Source organism: Eublepharis macularius, chromosome 3, assembly GCF_028583425.1.
Source record: "Eublepharis macularius isolate TG4126 chromosome 3, MPM_Emac_v1.0, whole genome shotgun sequence".
In the NCBI taxonomy this organism is placed as follows: domain Eukaryota; kingdom Metazoa; phylum Chordata; class Lepidosauria; order Squamata; family Eublepharidae; genus Eublepharis; species Eublepharis macularius.
Window position 1 is genome coordinate 51,778,430 of NC_072792.1, and position 14,956 is coordinate 51,793,385.

At 40.9% G+C, this 14,956-nt stretch overlaps 1 protein-coding gene across 3 annotated transcripts in view; it reads right to left on the minus strand.

Annotated features, from left to right (window-relative positions):
• Positions 1–5,279: 5,279 nt before the first annotated feature.
• The window catches only part of LOC129326742 (interleukin-1 receptor type 1-like), a 31,504-nt gene continuing 21,827 nt past the window's right edge, over positions 5,280–14,956 (minus strand). For all 3 annotated transcript variants that reach the window (XM_054975052.1, XM_054975051.1, XM_054975053.1), the window contains 3 exons: positions 9,777–9,920; positions 7,186–7,350; positions 5,280–6,487 (listed from right to left, as the gene is read on the minus strand). In XM_054975052.1, coding sequence (XP_054831027.1) covers positions 6,090–6,487; positions 7,186–7,350; positions 9,777–9,920 — 707 coding nt within the window. In that variant the 3' untranslated portion in view covers positions 5,280–6,089. The remainder of the gene's footprint in view (positions 6,488–7,185; positions 7,351–9,776; positions 9,921–14,956) is intronic.

Below are 14,956 nucleotides of genomic sequence, written 5' to 3' on the forward strand. Positions count from 1 at the left end.
TAGAAAGGGGAACCAATCAAGTCTTCTACAGTGGAAATCGCATTTCCCTCCAAACCTTAACATATGGTATTTAAAGGTTTGGGAACAACTTATCATGGAAAAAACTTTTGGAAAGGTTACAATTATCAGTAGATTCTCTTAAATCAACAAATTTTTATGAGAAATGGTACCCTTTTTTGGACTTTCTCTCTAGGAATAATCTTTTAATTATGAGATTACCTTATTATATGATCATTAATCCAGAAATTTGAATCCATATACTTAAGTATTTTATATTAAAGGCAGTATCAATAGATATAACTGCTTTAAACTTAGAAACATATAATAATGTCTGATATGTATTAATATTACCTGTTTTGTTGTGAAACTTTAATAGCAATATTGCACTATGTGAATTGTTGAAAGTTATTGTATTTTTTGAAAATTTAATAAAAAAATATTTTTAAAAACTTCATGTGCATAACAATGTTCAATTTATATCCTGCCCTTCAGAACAACTTTAACATCCACTCAGAGCAGTTTGCAAAGTATGTTATTGTTATCCCCACAAGAATCGCCCTGTGAGGTGGGTGGGGCTGAGAGAGTTCCAGAGAGCTGTGACTGATCAAAGGTCACCCAGCTGGCTTCAAGTGGAGGAGTGGGGAATCAAACCAGATTAGATTCTCCAGATTAGAGTCCCATTGCTCTTAACCACTGCACAAACCGGCTCTCCAACTGACGCATGTGCGTGCACACATGCGCGCGCACACACACAGAATTGTTCAGCCTGTTGCTCCATTACTGGAAGTTAACACTAGAAAGCGTAGTTTCTGCTGGAAAAAATCTGTTCCATGAACTTATTCTAATCACAGTTCATTATATATCATTACTTAACAGTCACCAAATCTTTTCAGAAGTCTCCCGGGCTGCTTTTATATACATTTTTCTTTGGCTTTTCTTCCAAATCAGAGTGCTGTGTTTTGGAGCATCTACACAACCTCCTCAAACAGGCCACTTTCCATGTTTTTCCTATCCTCAGTACATATTTTTACAAACCTGCATAGCTAATGTCATTTTAGAAAGAATACAGTCCAAGCTTGTTAAGCACACTGTATGGATAGGAAAGGGCACGATTTTAAAGTCCTACCTATGCTGGCACTAGTTTTCTTCCAGCAGCCCCTTGCAGCTGCCATTTCCCCCTCAGCACCACTAGAGGGCTCAAAAACTTGGCAGCTGCTCCAGTGTATAATGTTACAGTGCCATAGCAATTTCTAGTTTTAAAAGCAAAACTTCAGTCCAGTAGCACCTTAGAGACCAACAAGATTTTCAGGGTATAAGCTTTCAAGAGTCAGAGCTCCTTGACTCAGCTACCTATTTGAGAAATAGGTAGCTGGTTAGTTGGTTACCTATCGGAAACCAATAGGTAGTTGGTTACCTATCGGAAACCAACTCACACTGATCGGTACTTACACAAAAACTCCAATCACCACCCCCGACAGAAAAGAGGCATAATGAAAACATTAGTGGATCGTGCAAGACAGATATGTGAGCCGCACTTTCTCAATGAGGAAATTAATCATCTAAACCACGCACTTCAGGCAAATGGCTACTCCAGAAATGAAATCCGAAGAGCAATCAAACCCAGGATGAATCAAACAACCAAGGAAAAACAGTCTCCTACAGGAAAAGTGTTTTTGCCATATATCAAAGGAATTACTGATCAGATGGGAAAGCTTATGAAAAAGCATAACCTTCAAGCAGTATTCAGACCCACCCGAAAAATACAACAGATGCTATGATCAGCAAAAGACAGTAGAGACCCCCTCACGTCTGCAGGAGTATACCGTATACCCTGCAGCTGTGGACAAGTTTACATCGGGACCACAAAGCGTAGCATCCAGACAAGAATAAAAGAACATGAAAGACACTGCAGACTTGGACAACCTGAAAAATCAGCAATGGCTGAACATATCCTAACTCAAACAGGGCACAGTATCTTATTTCAGGACACCAAAATACTGGACAACACTTCCAACTACTTTGTCAGACTGCACAGGGAAGCCATTGAAATTCACAAGCATAAGCAAAACTTCAACAGGAAAGAAGAAACCTTAAGAATGAACAGAGCATGGTTTCCAGTTCTGAAAAACACCAGGCTAACAAAACATTCTATCCCCGACAATAGCCCTGCAGAGAAGATTAGCACATCAAGTACCAATCCATATGCAAAAGAACCTCCTCAGGATACAGTGAAGCCTCCCGCCATTAGCATTCCACACCCTGGGAAACTCTTACAGGATGACTCAGCTCAACCCCACCCCTCCTGAGTAGATACAAATGACCTACATCTTTTCCACACTGTGACACTGAGAGATCTCTGTCTTTTGGTGCTACACCTCTGAAGATGCCAGCCACAGCTGCTGGCGAAACGTCAGGAACTACAATGCCAAGACCACGGCAATACATCCCGGAAAACCCACAACAGCCATCGTTCTCCGGCCGTGAAAGCCTTCGACAATACATATTTGAGAAAGTTTTAAAATAAATCCTCTGGTGGAAGAATAGAGAAAAATGCAGGGGAAATGGATGCTAAAGTGCACAGACAACAATGCAACAAATGCAAGATGGAGTATCCTTGCTGTCAGGGCTTTTTTTCTGGGGAAAGAGGTGGTGGTACTCAGTGGGTTGCCCTCAGAGAAAATGGTCACATGTCTGGTGGCCCCGCCCCCTGATCTCCATACAGAGGGGAGTTTAGATTGCCCTCCGCGCCGCTTAGCGCGCAGAGGTCAATCTAAACTCCCCTCTGTCTGGAGATCAGGGGGCGGGGCCACCAGCCATGTGACCATTTTCAAGAGGTTCCGGAACTCCGTTCCCCCACGTTCCCCCTGAAAAAAAGCCCTGCTTGCTGTGATGATTCGCTCAGTGTGTCTTCTTTCATCTAATATATATTTATTCAGTTGATTCAACTCTTTTGGTAATCTTTCAGCTTTTAGCTATCTGGTCTGATGCTGGAAAATTAGGATATCATTTTAAAGTTATTTTTATAAGTTACATTCCAAAGCATTTCATAATTGTTGGCAGAGACCTTTATGTGAACTTCTTACACAATGCCACTCACCAGAAACTTCCTTTCACAGGTTTGGGGCTTCTCAGGTCATTAAGGGCAGTTACAACACACCACCTGTTTAGCCTCTAATTTATCAGGTATACACTGGCACCATTTAAACTTGACCCATTGGTCATGACCGGAATGCTTGAGGTTTGTGTGTTTTATTTTCCTTCGACCAACAACTTCATGCCAGCCAGCCAGCCACAAGAATAACTTATTTACGAATTCAAAAAGAAATGGGAAAATTACTTTGCCTATTGTAAAGATGAGAAATCAAAGATAGGAGTAAATAATGTAAATTTGGATAGCTCAGATTGTCAGAGGTAATTGAAATGTTTAAGTCTCAAACTTTACAAAATGGAAACATTATTTGATTAGTATAGTATAGTTAGCAGAGTTTGGTGCACTGTAGAATAGTATTGCCAGAAATGTACCGATCATGGGGTGTTTTATGCTACTGATTTGGAAGTAGAAGGGGTACAGCAGCAAATAGGGATAAATAATTTATAATAATATTTTTAGTGTTTGGTTCAATAGCAAGACATAGTGGGAGAGAGAGGAAATGTCTCTGAGAACGGTTGTTGTGGGCTTGAACATGATATTCAAACGATGTATGGTGGTTGTGCTCTAGACAATCTGTGTAAAGGGTATCCTAATTTTCCTTAGTGTAATAGGTATTTGTTTTTCCTTATTTTTTCTGTATCCCCTTTGTTGTTTAGAAAATTAAAAAGAATAACTTATTTACAACATAGAGCACTGGAATGAAAGATTTTAAAACATATATATTATGGTTAAACAGTGGTTATTATGTACCAGAACATGCGTCAACAACAAACTATATATCTCCTGCTTCTCCTCAGAAGCCTCCTCAAAGCTCCTCTCTTCTCTAACTCCCTTAATGGATTCTAACTGTCCCCAACCCCAGCATTCCATTAGCTCTGATTAGGGGTGTGCACACACACAAAAATCAGTAAATCTGAACTAGGAATATCAAACCAGAGGAAAAAGTTGGTATTCCCCATATACAAAACTGATTCTCTAGTTTAGTCATATAAGAGAAATTAGGTAATATATTTTTTTCCTATGGGAAACACAATCCAGGGGTTATCTAGTGGGCTGGGTGTATGTGTCATTTTTCAACCAATCTCACCGAATTTAGAGGGAACCTACTCCTGATTGTCCTCTAAAGTTTCATAAAGATTGGACCCCAGAAGTCATTTTTGAAGCCCTAAAGAAGGTGCCCCCAGGCAGTCTTTGTTATTCCCTATGGAGAAAACTATATAGGGGATATTTAGGGGCATGGGGGTGGCCTTTTTTCAACCTATCGCCATCAAATTTGCAGGAGATCTACTCTGGGCTGTCCTCTAAAGACCCCCTATGTTTCAGGAAGATTGGATCCCAGGGACCAATCCTATGGGCCCCCAAAGAAGGTGACCCCAGCCACTCCATTGTTTCCTATGGGGGTTTTAAGAGGACAGTCAGAAGTATAGGCCCTGCAAATTTGGTGCAGTTTGGTTGAAAAATGACCCACTCCTACTCTCTCTGCAAAAAAAAAAAAAAAAAAGAGTCAGGAACTGTTGGTTATTTGCTGTTTCTTTGCAGGGAAACAACAAAGGAACAGCCCAGCCTTTATTACTGAATTTTACTGAATTAATTTGTTAAACCTGAGTTTTGGAAGAACCAGATTTGGTATTCATTATTTTGATCTGGCATACCTGGATTTTACCGAATCAGCTAAAATTAGTTTTTAATTCTGAAAACTGAACTGCACACCCCTAGCTCTGTTTGGCTGGACCCCAGGAGAAGCAGAACTGGAACTAGCCCTGTCCATCCCAATAATGCTCTTTGGATAGAACAGGATTTGCTTCTATATTGAGAATTCCCTGCATAAAAACCTTTTATTAAAAAAAAAAACAGTGGGAAGTTAGAGACTCCCTAAGTGACTCAAATACCATCCATATGACCTGCTTAGCTTCGTCTGCCCAAGTTTTCCTTCCACTCAGCACAGACTGTTCAAAAGCACTATTCACCTTAGTCATGTTAGTTAAGTTACTATGACTAAGCAAGAAAGACCTCTGCCCGAGATCCTGAAGAGCTGCTGCCAGAGGAAAAAAATACTGACTTGGATAGGCTTGACCCAGTATAAAGTAGCTTTGTGTGGTTGCATGTTCGATGAAGGCAGACTCAAGAATTCATAGAAACAATTTTATTATGCTATTCATAACAATTATAAAAATTATACAATTCTTAGAAATGAGTCTATTGCAAACCTCTCCCATAAAAAATAAAGCATGTATGTTTAAGTACAGCTACTACTCATTGCAAAAAGTGCTCATAACTGAACAAAATGTTTAGCTATTTGGAAAGCTGTGTAGATGCTTTAAGGGTAAAAAAATCTCATCCTACTACCCAAGTAACATCAAAATCAATCACATGATTTATGTCAGCACTAAAAATTACATTTGCATGTTATCCACCGTCATAAAAATATGAATCAAGCTTTTTTTCCCCCTTTGCATTTACACTTTGGCATGACAGTCTACCTAGATAATGAGTTACAGTGCTGTTTCTCCTTGGGAGATACTATAGTAATATGCACAGTATATAGAATTATGTTTTTAAAGAGGGAACAAAAAAGGCCATCAAGGGTGCAGCAGATATAAACAGCAGCTGTTTTAAATCAAGCCCTTGACTTTTCAATAAAAACTTTTAAAGCTGTGCATAAGCCGAAAAGTTTCCTTCACATTCATTTCTTTTGTCTATAGAGTAATACTCTTATATGAAGTAGCAGCTGTCTCCCTTTTCCTTTCAAACATCCACACAGTAGTTCCCATGGCAGATCCAAAACTTCGGGTGTATGGCTGAATAAACTATTGCAGAAGGAACTTGCCAAATGTTCGAAACTGTGTTTCTGAAGACTATTCCAACCTTGAACACCCCGTATGTGGAAGTGTATGTATACCACACCCACAAGAACCTTGGCACAAGTAAACAATGTAATTCAGCCATAGCCTTCAGATATCCGAGAAGCTGTAAGAGTCACGGGTAGCAAGTGATGGTCCAAGGAAGGTGGATTTTGTCTCGTTGGCATTCGATACCTCACATTTTTCCAAAACTTTGAAGATGCTAACTGAGATTGCTCCAAAAAATCTCCTTTCCATATAAGTACTCCATGTTTTTGTTTCAGATACTTTATAGATTCCGGCATGTTGGCATAGTCTTTTATTTTGTCCAGCAAAATCAATATAACTTTAATTTCGTCCTGAATAAGGGCACTGTACATAGCTATTTGTTGCTCAGTAGTATCCCTCAGCATGCTGCAGGAATATGAACCTGGTGCTAACACAATTATCACCCTTCTGCTTAGTCTGACAGCTTCATCAACAACACTGATCACCGCTGTGGAAAAAAGGAAAGGTCACGTACATATGTTTACCACCATTTAACAGACTGTTTGCATAGAGAAATGTTTAATTCAGAGGATGACCATTTTATTGTCCATTTTACAGCCAGCCTTCATTTTCTCGAGCTCCCTATAGCCTTCTTTTTCATGTACAATGTACCACTGCTCTCTTGGCAGGGCCCCAATCAAGATGGGGATGAGATGCGATTCATTTTCCACTGGATGTCTGCCTGGCACATTATGTGCTGCTGGTAAAACTGACCAGTGACACTCCTTGAGTAATTTTACTTGGCAAGTAACACTGGGCAGCCCAAAAGTACTGACAAAATCATGCTCTACACAGGAAGACACTTCAAAAAGTAACACGTAGAATTTATGTTCAGCAAAATTGGCTGCCTGTGGGAGCTCCTTTTAACTAGGCTACAATGAGAGAAAGGAGATGGTTTGACTCATCTCCACTTCAGTTGAAACTGATTTACCCATCCTTCAAAGGTCGCTAGCAGCTCCGGAAAGAGGTGGTAGGGGGTCAAAAGCATACTGGTAAATCCATGCAAGGCTAATTCCAACCCCCCCCCCCCAAACACACACACATTATGTTACTATTCCAAAACAAGGCCCCATACAGCTTCTACTGCTCTTTAACAACTTACCAGATATTCTGCTAACTGTAAATGTGTGTGTATATAGTACATACCTTGCCCTGGTAAATCATCCCTGCCACATATAAAGAGATTATATCCACATTGTTTTTCTAAAACTTCAGGTAGTACTTTCAGGACAAAGGTATCAGATGAATATATGCAGTTTGTTACACTTGAGGGATACACGACATAAGCATCATAAAGCTTTCCATCTGAAACTAGAGAGAAGTAGCTTGATCAGTACAAAATATTCTTCCTTGTTATTAATGATTCAAAGTTGTTTCACACATGCCTATTCACCACCTTCTGACCGTAGTGTCAAATGATACCTTATATGCAGCAGACACCCACTAAAGAGTAAACAAAGACCTTTCTATTCCCTAAATGACAATGCAATTACTTTTTTTCAAAGACAACAGGTACATTAAGCCAAGAGCAAGATTTGGGTCCAACTAGATTTCCAGGGTATGAGCTTTCAAGAGTCAGAGCGCCCGTCATCACATATCTGACGAAGGGAGCTCTGACTCTCAAAAGCTCACACCCTGGAAATCTAGTTGGTCTTTAAGGTGCTACTGGATTCAAATCTTGCTCGTCTACTACAGGCCAACATGGCTACTTATGTGGAATTAAGCCAAGAGTCATCGAGAGAGAAATCAAGCGGTATGAGCATGTGTGAATCAGCCCTTTAGTATGACAAATTCCAGAGCTGAAACTCAACATAAATATTATTCTCCTGCTTATCAAGAGATAAGCAATCCTGTAAATTTACCCATGAATGGATCTTCTTCTGTTCTGTTACTGCTAAGCTTTTGAACAACCAGCCAGGCAGCTTTTTAAACTTTCCCTGAGTTTAAAGATCCTTGAAGGGATTAGTGGTGGCAACTGCTAAAACTTGGGAATGAGTTCAGACACGTCTGACGATTCAACTCAAAAGCAGTTTTAAAGGGAAAAGCTATCAGATTTTCACTGACAGCCACTTCATCGTTTGTTCTTGTGAAGAGTTTGCAATTGAAAGAAAACAATTTAGAGAATTTCTGAGTAAGCAGTTTTTTTAAAAAAAAAAAATTCAGGTCTGTACACAAAATTTATGCATCTTTTCAGACTACATCTCCAAATCTTAAAGCTAACTCAATACAAATGAAACACTGACTAGAGATGGGCATGATCAGCATTACGATAGAAAAATACCCACGATAATGGCATTCGCGCGATCGGGACCTGGCGGATCAGTGCCGTCCACGGCGACCGATCCAGCGTTCGGGGGGGGGGGGCTTGATCGGGGCGATCGGTATCTGATCGGAGATCCAGTCACTCCGGCGGCAGTAATCTATTCCCCTGGCAACGGAGCCAGGGGAATGCCTGAGCTGAGTTTGCTCTCCTTCTGTCACCCTGGAAACCTGAATGGAAGCCCAGCTTGCCTTGATCAGCAGGGCTTCCTTCCAACCACGGAGCAGCAACGCACTCACCAGTCGGAAGATAGCCAGGGAAGGGTGGGGGAAGGGGGTGTTCTGTAGCCATGGGCACTCCAAACGTATTTTGCTTTTTAAAAAAACAGGGCTTTGTAGGAGGAATGGCTGTTTTTCTGTCTGTCACTCTCTGTTTTTAACCTGCTTTTAAAACACTGTATTTTGTGGGAAAACCTCATTCACGGCTCTGTGTGTGTGTTTAAAATATGCTTTTGGAAGACTGGCTGCTTGCTTTTAAAATTGGATGGGGAGGAATGGAGGATTCTGTCCCTGCTTTTTTTAAAAAGCTGGCTGAAACATGTTGACGGGGTGTCTCTCTCTCTCTCTATTTGGAGAGGCAGCGACATGTTAAAAATGTTTTCCCACCCTCTGCTCTAAGTGTGTGTGTGAACGTCCCAGGGGAGGTGGCTTGTCGCCGCCTCCCCATGCCCACTGGACCCGGCGGTCGCCACCACCACCCACCTTCCCACATAGCTGGGAACAGCAGGGCGCCCCTCCGCTTTGGCCTCCCCGATCCACGGATCAGAAACGGGAGATGATCGGCGTGGATCGTGATTTGGGGTTGTCGCCGGCGCCGATCCCCGATCAGCTTGATTGGTAATTTTTTTTGGATCGTGCCCACCTGTAACAGTGACACTCACTCTTACACTATGCTTCTGTGCAATTTGTTTAAAGAGAGGACATTGCTGCTTTTTTTATATCCTGCTAGGAAGGCACAGATGACAAGCACTGGACAATAATTTAAGTATTAATATGCATAATCCTCTTTTTGAAAAATATACCTTTTATAGGAAAGCGGTCACAGTGTGTCTTTATAAGTAATTACAGGGATAAAATAAAATGTACACTTTATGAGTCAGAGCTCACTTTGCCAGACACCCAAAGCTTACGCAACAAAAATGAGTTCATCTTTAAGGTTACACAAGACTCTTATTTTAAAGTAAGGAAGATATTTTTAAAAGCTGCTTGATCTTCAGGGTAAGTATGTAAATTTAATTTAGGTTCAGTTCTTTTCATGTCCTCTGCATTGAAAAAAAAAGTCCAATCTGACAGGATAAGGGGGACGGAAGAATCACTTACGGTTGTAATAATCATTCTTACCATTAGAGTGATTCTAGCTTTGCTCTCTGCAGCCAGTAGAGGGGGTGAATCTACAGAAATTACAGAACTTGACATACCTTCCTTTCTGAAAAGAGGCTGGCAGGACTGTCGATACCAAAGCACTATGTCCACCTTGAAAACCTTGTAAGTAAGAACTGCAGCCAGTATAATAAGTAGTGGTGAAACCAGTCCTCCAATCAAATAACTCTGAATATGTTTAGCTGTTTGGACAAAGAAAGTAAGATTAAGGGGATAGCATAAAAAAAATTATGAACTGAAATCAACAAATATATACATCAGATCAGACTGCCATTATTTTGCAGAGGCAATTAGAGGTGATAGCCAAGACCCATTCACTCAAATATGGCAGTGTCCCCTTGCCATCAGATGACATCAACTGAAATTGCAGACACTGTGGAGAAAAATATTTTAATGCGCCGTTGTCATGCACTTCCAGGATCCTATGATTTAGGAATCATCGGGAAAGCACCTCCTGGCTTACTCAAGGTTCTCTATTATCTTAAGCACAGAACTAGAGAGATTTTTGGGGGGAAGGTCCCTAGGTCTACTTTTTCACAAATTTCCTACATACCATTTTAGTATCACGTTAGAATGTCAAAAATATGATATCCTCTAACTCACGTCACAGAGTTTTACAGATCAGAGCCTAAAGTTTGCCATTTTATATACCAAATTAGAAAACAAAATAACTCGCATTGGAGATTGTTATTGGATGAGCTTTTCCACAGATCCCTGGATTACTAAATGTACCCAGGGAGTTCAGGAAAAAACTGCAGTGTCCATGCCTGGCAGACTCTGGAGGTCCTTAAGAAACTATCCTAGGATCTGTAAGTTACAGAAATACTCATAGTACTTTTATTACTAATGTAAACAACTGTCACTGGCGGGAGGGGGATATTTGATGAATATGATATGGTACTATACTGGAACATTAAAAATGCCGTTAACTGTTATTTCTATTTTACAGCATGAAAACTTGCCATATACTTTGAAGACATTAGGCCTCCAATCAAGATGGGTCCAACCAGCAGACGCCTCTAGCTGCAATGTTTATTTTAGCATGTGATTTTTAAATAGTTTCTATATGATAAGGAGCAAAGAATAAATTTATTTTTGTCTTGATCTTCTATGTTTCTGGATATTTTCATTTAACAAATTTGGTTTTAGTTGTTTTAAAGGTATTTTGTTTTGGACTAGTCAATGGGCTGTAGAGATAGCGATGTGAGGGAGTATCTCTACTTGATCTGTTAAGAAGCTGTAAGGCAGACAGGAACCTCTGGAACTAAGCCCAATTTAAGTTGGCTAATTCATTTTACCAATTATGGGAAAGAAGTGTGCAAGAGATTATTCAGATCATTGTGCAGCCCTGAACTGATGACCTCCTTATCACTGAAAGACCCAGTAAGTGTAACTTCTGATTCCTCCCTTTTAAACAAGTATGAAGTCATGAAGTACTAGAACCCAAATATGTAACTTAGAATCATAGAATTGGAAGGTACCTCCAGGGTCATCTAGTCCAACCTTCTACTCAACGCAGAAAACTCACAACTACCTCCCCACGACATACCCCCAGTGACCCCGCCCCTGCCCATGTCCAGAAGATGGCAAAACACCTCCAGGATCTCTAGCCAAACTGGCCTGGAGAAAATTGCTTCCTGACCCCAAAGTGGCGATCAGCATTACCCTGGGCATGTAAGAAGGGGTCACAAGAACTAAGCACTGATTTAACCCTTCCTGCCCTCTGTCTCAAGATCTGTCTAGGTTCACAGAATCAGCATTGCTGTCAGATAGCTGCTACCTAGCCTCTGCTTAAAAACCTCCAAAGAAGGAGCGGCTACCACCTCCAGAGGAAGCCTGTTCCACTGAGGGACCGCTCTAACTGTCAGGAAGTTCTTCCTAATGTTTAGCCAAAAACTCTTTTGATTTAATTTCAACCTGTTGGTTCTGGTCTGACCTTCTGGGGCAATGGAAAACAACTCCACGCCATCTTCTATATGACCGCCCTTAAGTAAGGTGGTTATCATATCACCTTTCAATTGTTTCCTCCCCAGGCTAAACATACCAAGTTCCTTTAACCTTTCCTCATAGGACTTGGTCACCAGACCCTTCACCATTTTCATTGTCCTCCTCTGGACGCATTCCAACTTATCTATATCCTTCTTAAAACTGAACACAATACTCTAGGTGAGATCTAACCAGAGCAGAGTAAAGCGATACCATCACTTTGCGTGATCTGAACACTACACTTGTTGATACAGCCCAAAATAGCATTTGCCTTTTTAACTACCACATCACACTGCTGACTCATGTTCAGTGTATGATCTACTAAGACCCCTATATCCTTTTTACACATACTACTGCCAAGACAAGTCTCTTCCATCCTATAAATTATGCATTTGATTTTTCTTACCTAAATGCAGAACTTTACATTTATCTCTGTTGAAATTTTATTGGTTTTAGCCCAGTTTTCAGCCTGTCAAGATCATCCTGTATCCTGACTCTGTCCTACCATATTTGCTACCCTTCCCAATTTAGTATCATCTGCAAATTTAATAAGCATTCCTTCTATTTTTTCATCTAAGTCATTTATAAAAATGTTGAACAAAACAGGTCCCAGGACCAATCCCTGAGGCACTCCACTTGTCATTCTTCTCCAAGAGGATGAGGAACCATTAACAAGCACTCTTTGGATGTGATCTGTCAACTAGCTAGATCCACCTAACAGTAATAGGATCCAACCATATTATGCAAACTTGTCACAACAAGGATATTATGTGGAACCTTATCAAAAGCCTTACTGAAATCATGATAAATTATGTCTGCAGCATTCCCCTGATCCAGCAAGGTAGTAACTTTCTCAAAAAAAAAAGAAAAAAAAAAGAGTAAGGTTAGTCTAACACGACTTGTTCTTGAGAAACCTGGGCTGGCTCTTAGTACTCACAGTTATCATTTCTAAATGCACAAGGGCTGACTGACGATTTGTTCTAAAACTTTTTCAGGTATAAATGTCAAGCTGACGGGTCAGTAGTTACCTGGATCCTCCTTTTTCTCATTCTGGAAGATGGGAATAATATTTGCCCTCCACCAATCTTCTGGCACCTCGCCTGTTCTCCAAGAATTCTCAAAAATAATGGACAGAGGCTCAGAAATTACACCTGCATGTTTTTTTAGTACCCTTGGATGCAATTCATCTGGCCCTGAGGACTTAGTTTCATTTAAAGAAGCTAGGTGTGTATGTGCTACCCCTATGCCGATCCTAGGCAGAAACTCCCTTCCCTCATCATGTGTTCTGTTTTTGCCATGCTGAGCACCATTTCCCCCACAGGATAGGACTGAGGAAAAGTAGAAATTCTGCCCTCTCTTCATTGCCTGTTACAATCTCACTTCCCTGTCCCTGCAATGGGCCTACCATGTCCTTGCTCTTTTTCTTACTTTGAACATAAGCAAAAACCCATTTTTTGTTGTTCTTAGCATCTCTTGCTAGCCTAAGCTCATACTAAGCTTTAACTTTTCTAACACTCTCCCTACAAGCACTGATTATTTGTTTATCTTCATCCTTGATTATAAAGCCCTCCTTCCATTCCCTAAATGACTCTTATTTCTCAAACCTTTAGAAAGCTGTTTATGGAGCCACCTTGGCTTCTTTAGGCTCCTCCCATTTTTCCTTCTCATAGGAATTGTTTGTGATTGTGCCTTCAACTCCCACACCTCTTGAACTCCCTTCTCCTTAAGTCTGACCATGGCATTCTACCCAGCATAACTTTTAAGTTTGTTAAAATATACTTTCCTGAAGTCCAACTAACTACATACAGCTTTTCCCTTCCCCAAGACCGTAAATTCCAGAATTACATGGTCACTACTACTCAGGGTGCCCACCACTTTCACCTCATCAACTAGTTCTTCCCTGTTGGTGAGAATCACATCCAAGATAGCAGATCCCCTTGTTTTCCTCTCCACTTTCTTGAAAATGTTGTCAGCAAGACAAGAATTTATTTGATCTTTCATTTTTAGCAGACATCAGGAAACAACTTCTTTGCCTCCTGATGGTTATTTATTGAAAGCTCACAAGACCCCTAAAGAAGTAGACTTCCCTAGACCTGGAAGGGAATCTATCAGAAAACCCCCTTGAATGTGGGGTCTAGCCTAGATTTGCAAAAGAATTTCCTCCTGGAATTTAAAGGGAACTGATATTTCTATGTGACAGCATGAAAGCACACCATATACTTTAATGTTTGAAGACACACTACTTAAAGCAAGAAAACAGCATCCTCATGAAGGCAAAGGGCAGGTGCAAATTTCAGCCTGTGAAAGCAGTGTGTCTCAAAGCAAATATTCAAACAATCAGTACTCTGACTAGTATTCTTGGGTGTTGTTCAAGTGACAGAAAGGAATGAACAGCAACCACAGTTATGCATTTCTGGTTTTTCCTTCCAAATACATTCCTTTTCGTGCATTGTACAGCCAGGAAACGACGACAGATTACTGGTTATGGAACGATTCATTTGCTCTTTGCTTAGAATGACTAATGCAACTATCAGGTAACCTGTTATCTCCTTTTTCATGGCTGTCTGATATGCCAACTATCTCCATGCTACAGTAAACCTCTGCGTGCTATCAGAAACCTACATGTTTATTTATGGGGGGAATTAACTTTTGAGTGTGGAAGCAGCTGAAACTACCAACAAATCCTGAACAGAATATTAGATACAAAGGAATTTGATGAATAAATCTGTCAAGACCTGGGCTGCTTCCACACACATTGGATAATGCACTTTCAATGCTCTTTAGTGATCATTTGGAACTGGATTTTCATGTGTGAAACAAAATATCCACTTCCAAAGGATCACTAAAGTGCATTGGAAGTGCATTATCCAACGTGTGTGGAAATGGCCCTGCACTAGCCCAGCAGACCCTTGGAAAGAAGACTCCTCAGACAAAGGAGAGCTCATGTTTTTCACTATGCCTGAGGCTTCACACACTCCAGAAGGTCCAGGGGCTGACCAGCATCCTCCTTCCCCAACAGCAGCCTCCTATTCACATTCCTCTGGAACCAACAGACTAGGACCCCACCCCCAAATGTGCCCATCTCCCTCCTGCACTTCCAGAGTCCCCTCTCGCCCCCCTACCCCCGCACAGGACCAGACAAGGCAGAGGAGCAAAGCTGATGCCTAGATCAGGAGGAAGAGTGCAACTTGGTGTTTGGTGCCTGCTCCTCTCCAGTCACTCTCAGGAGGAA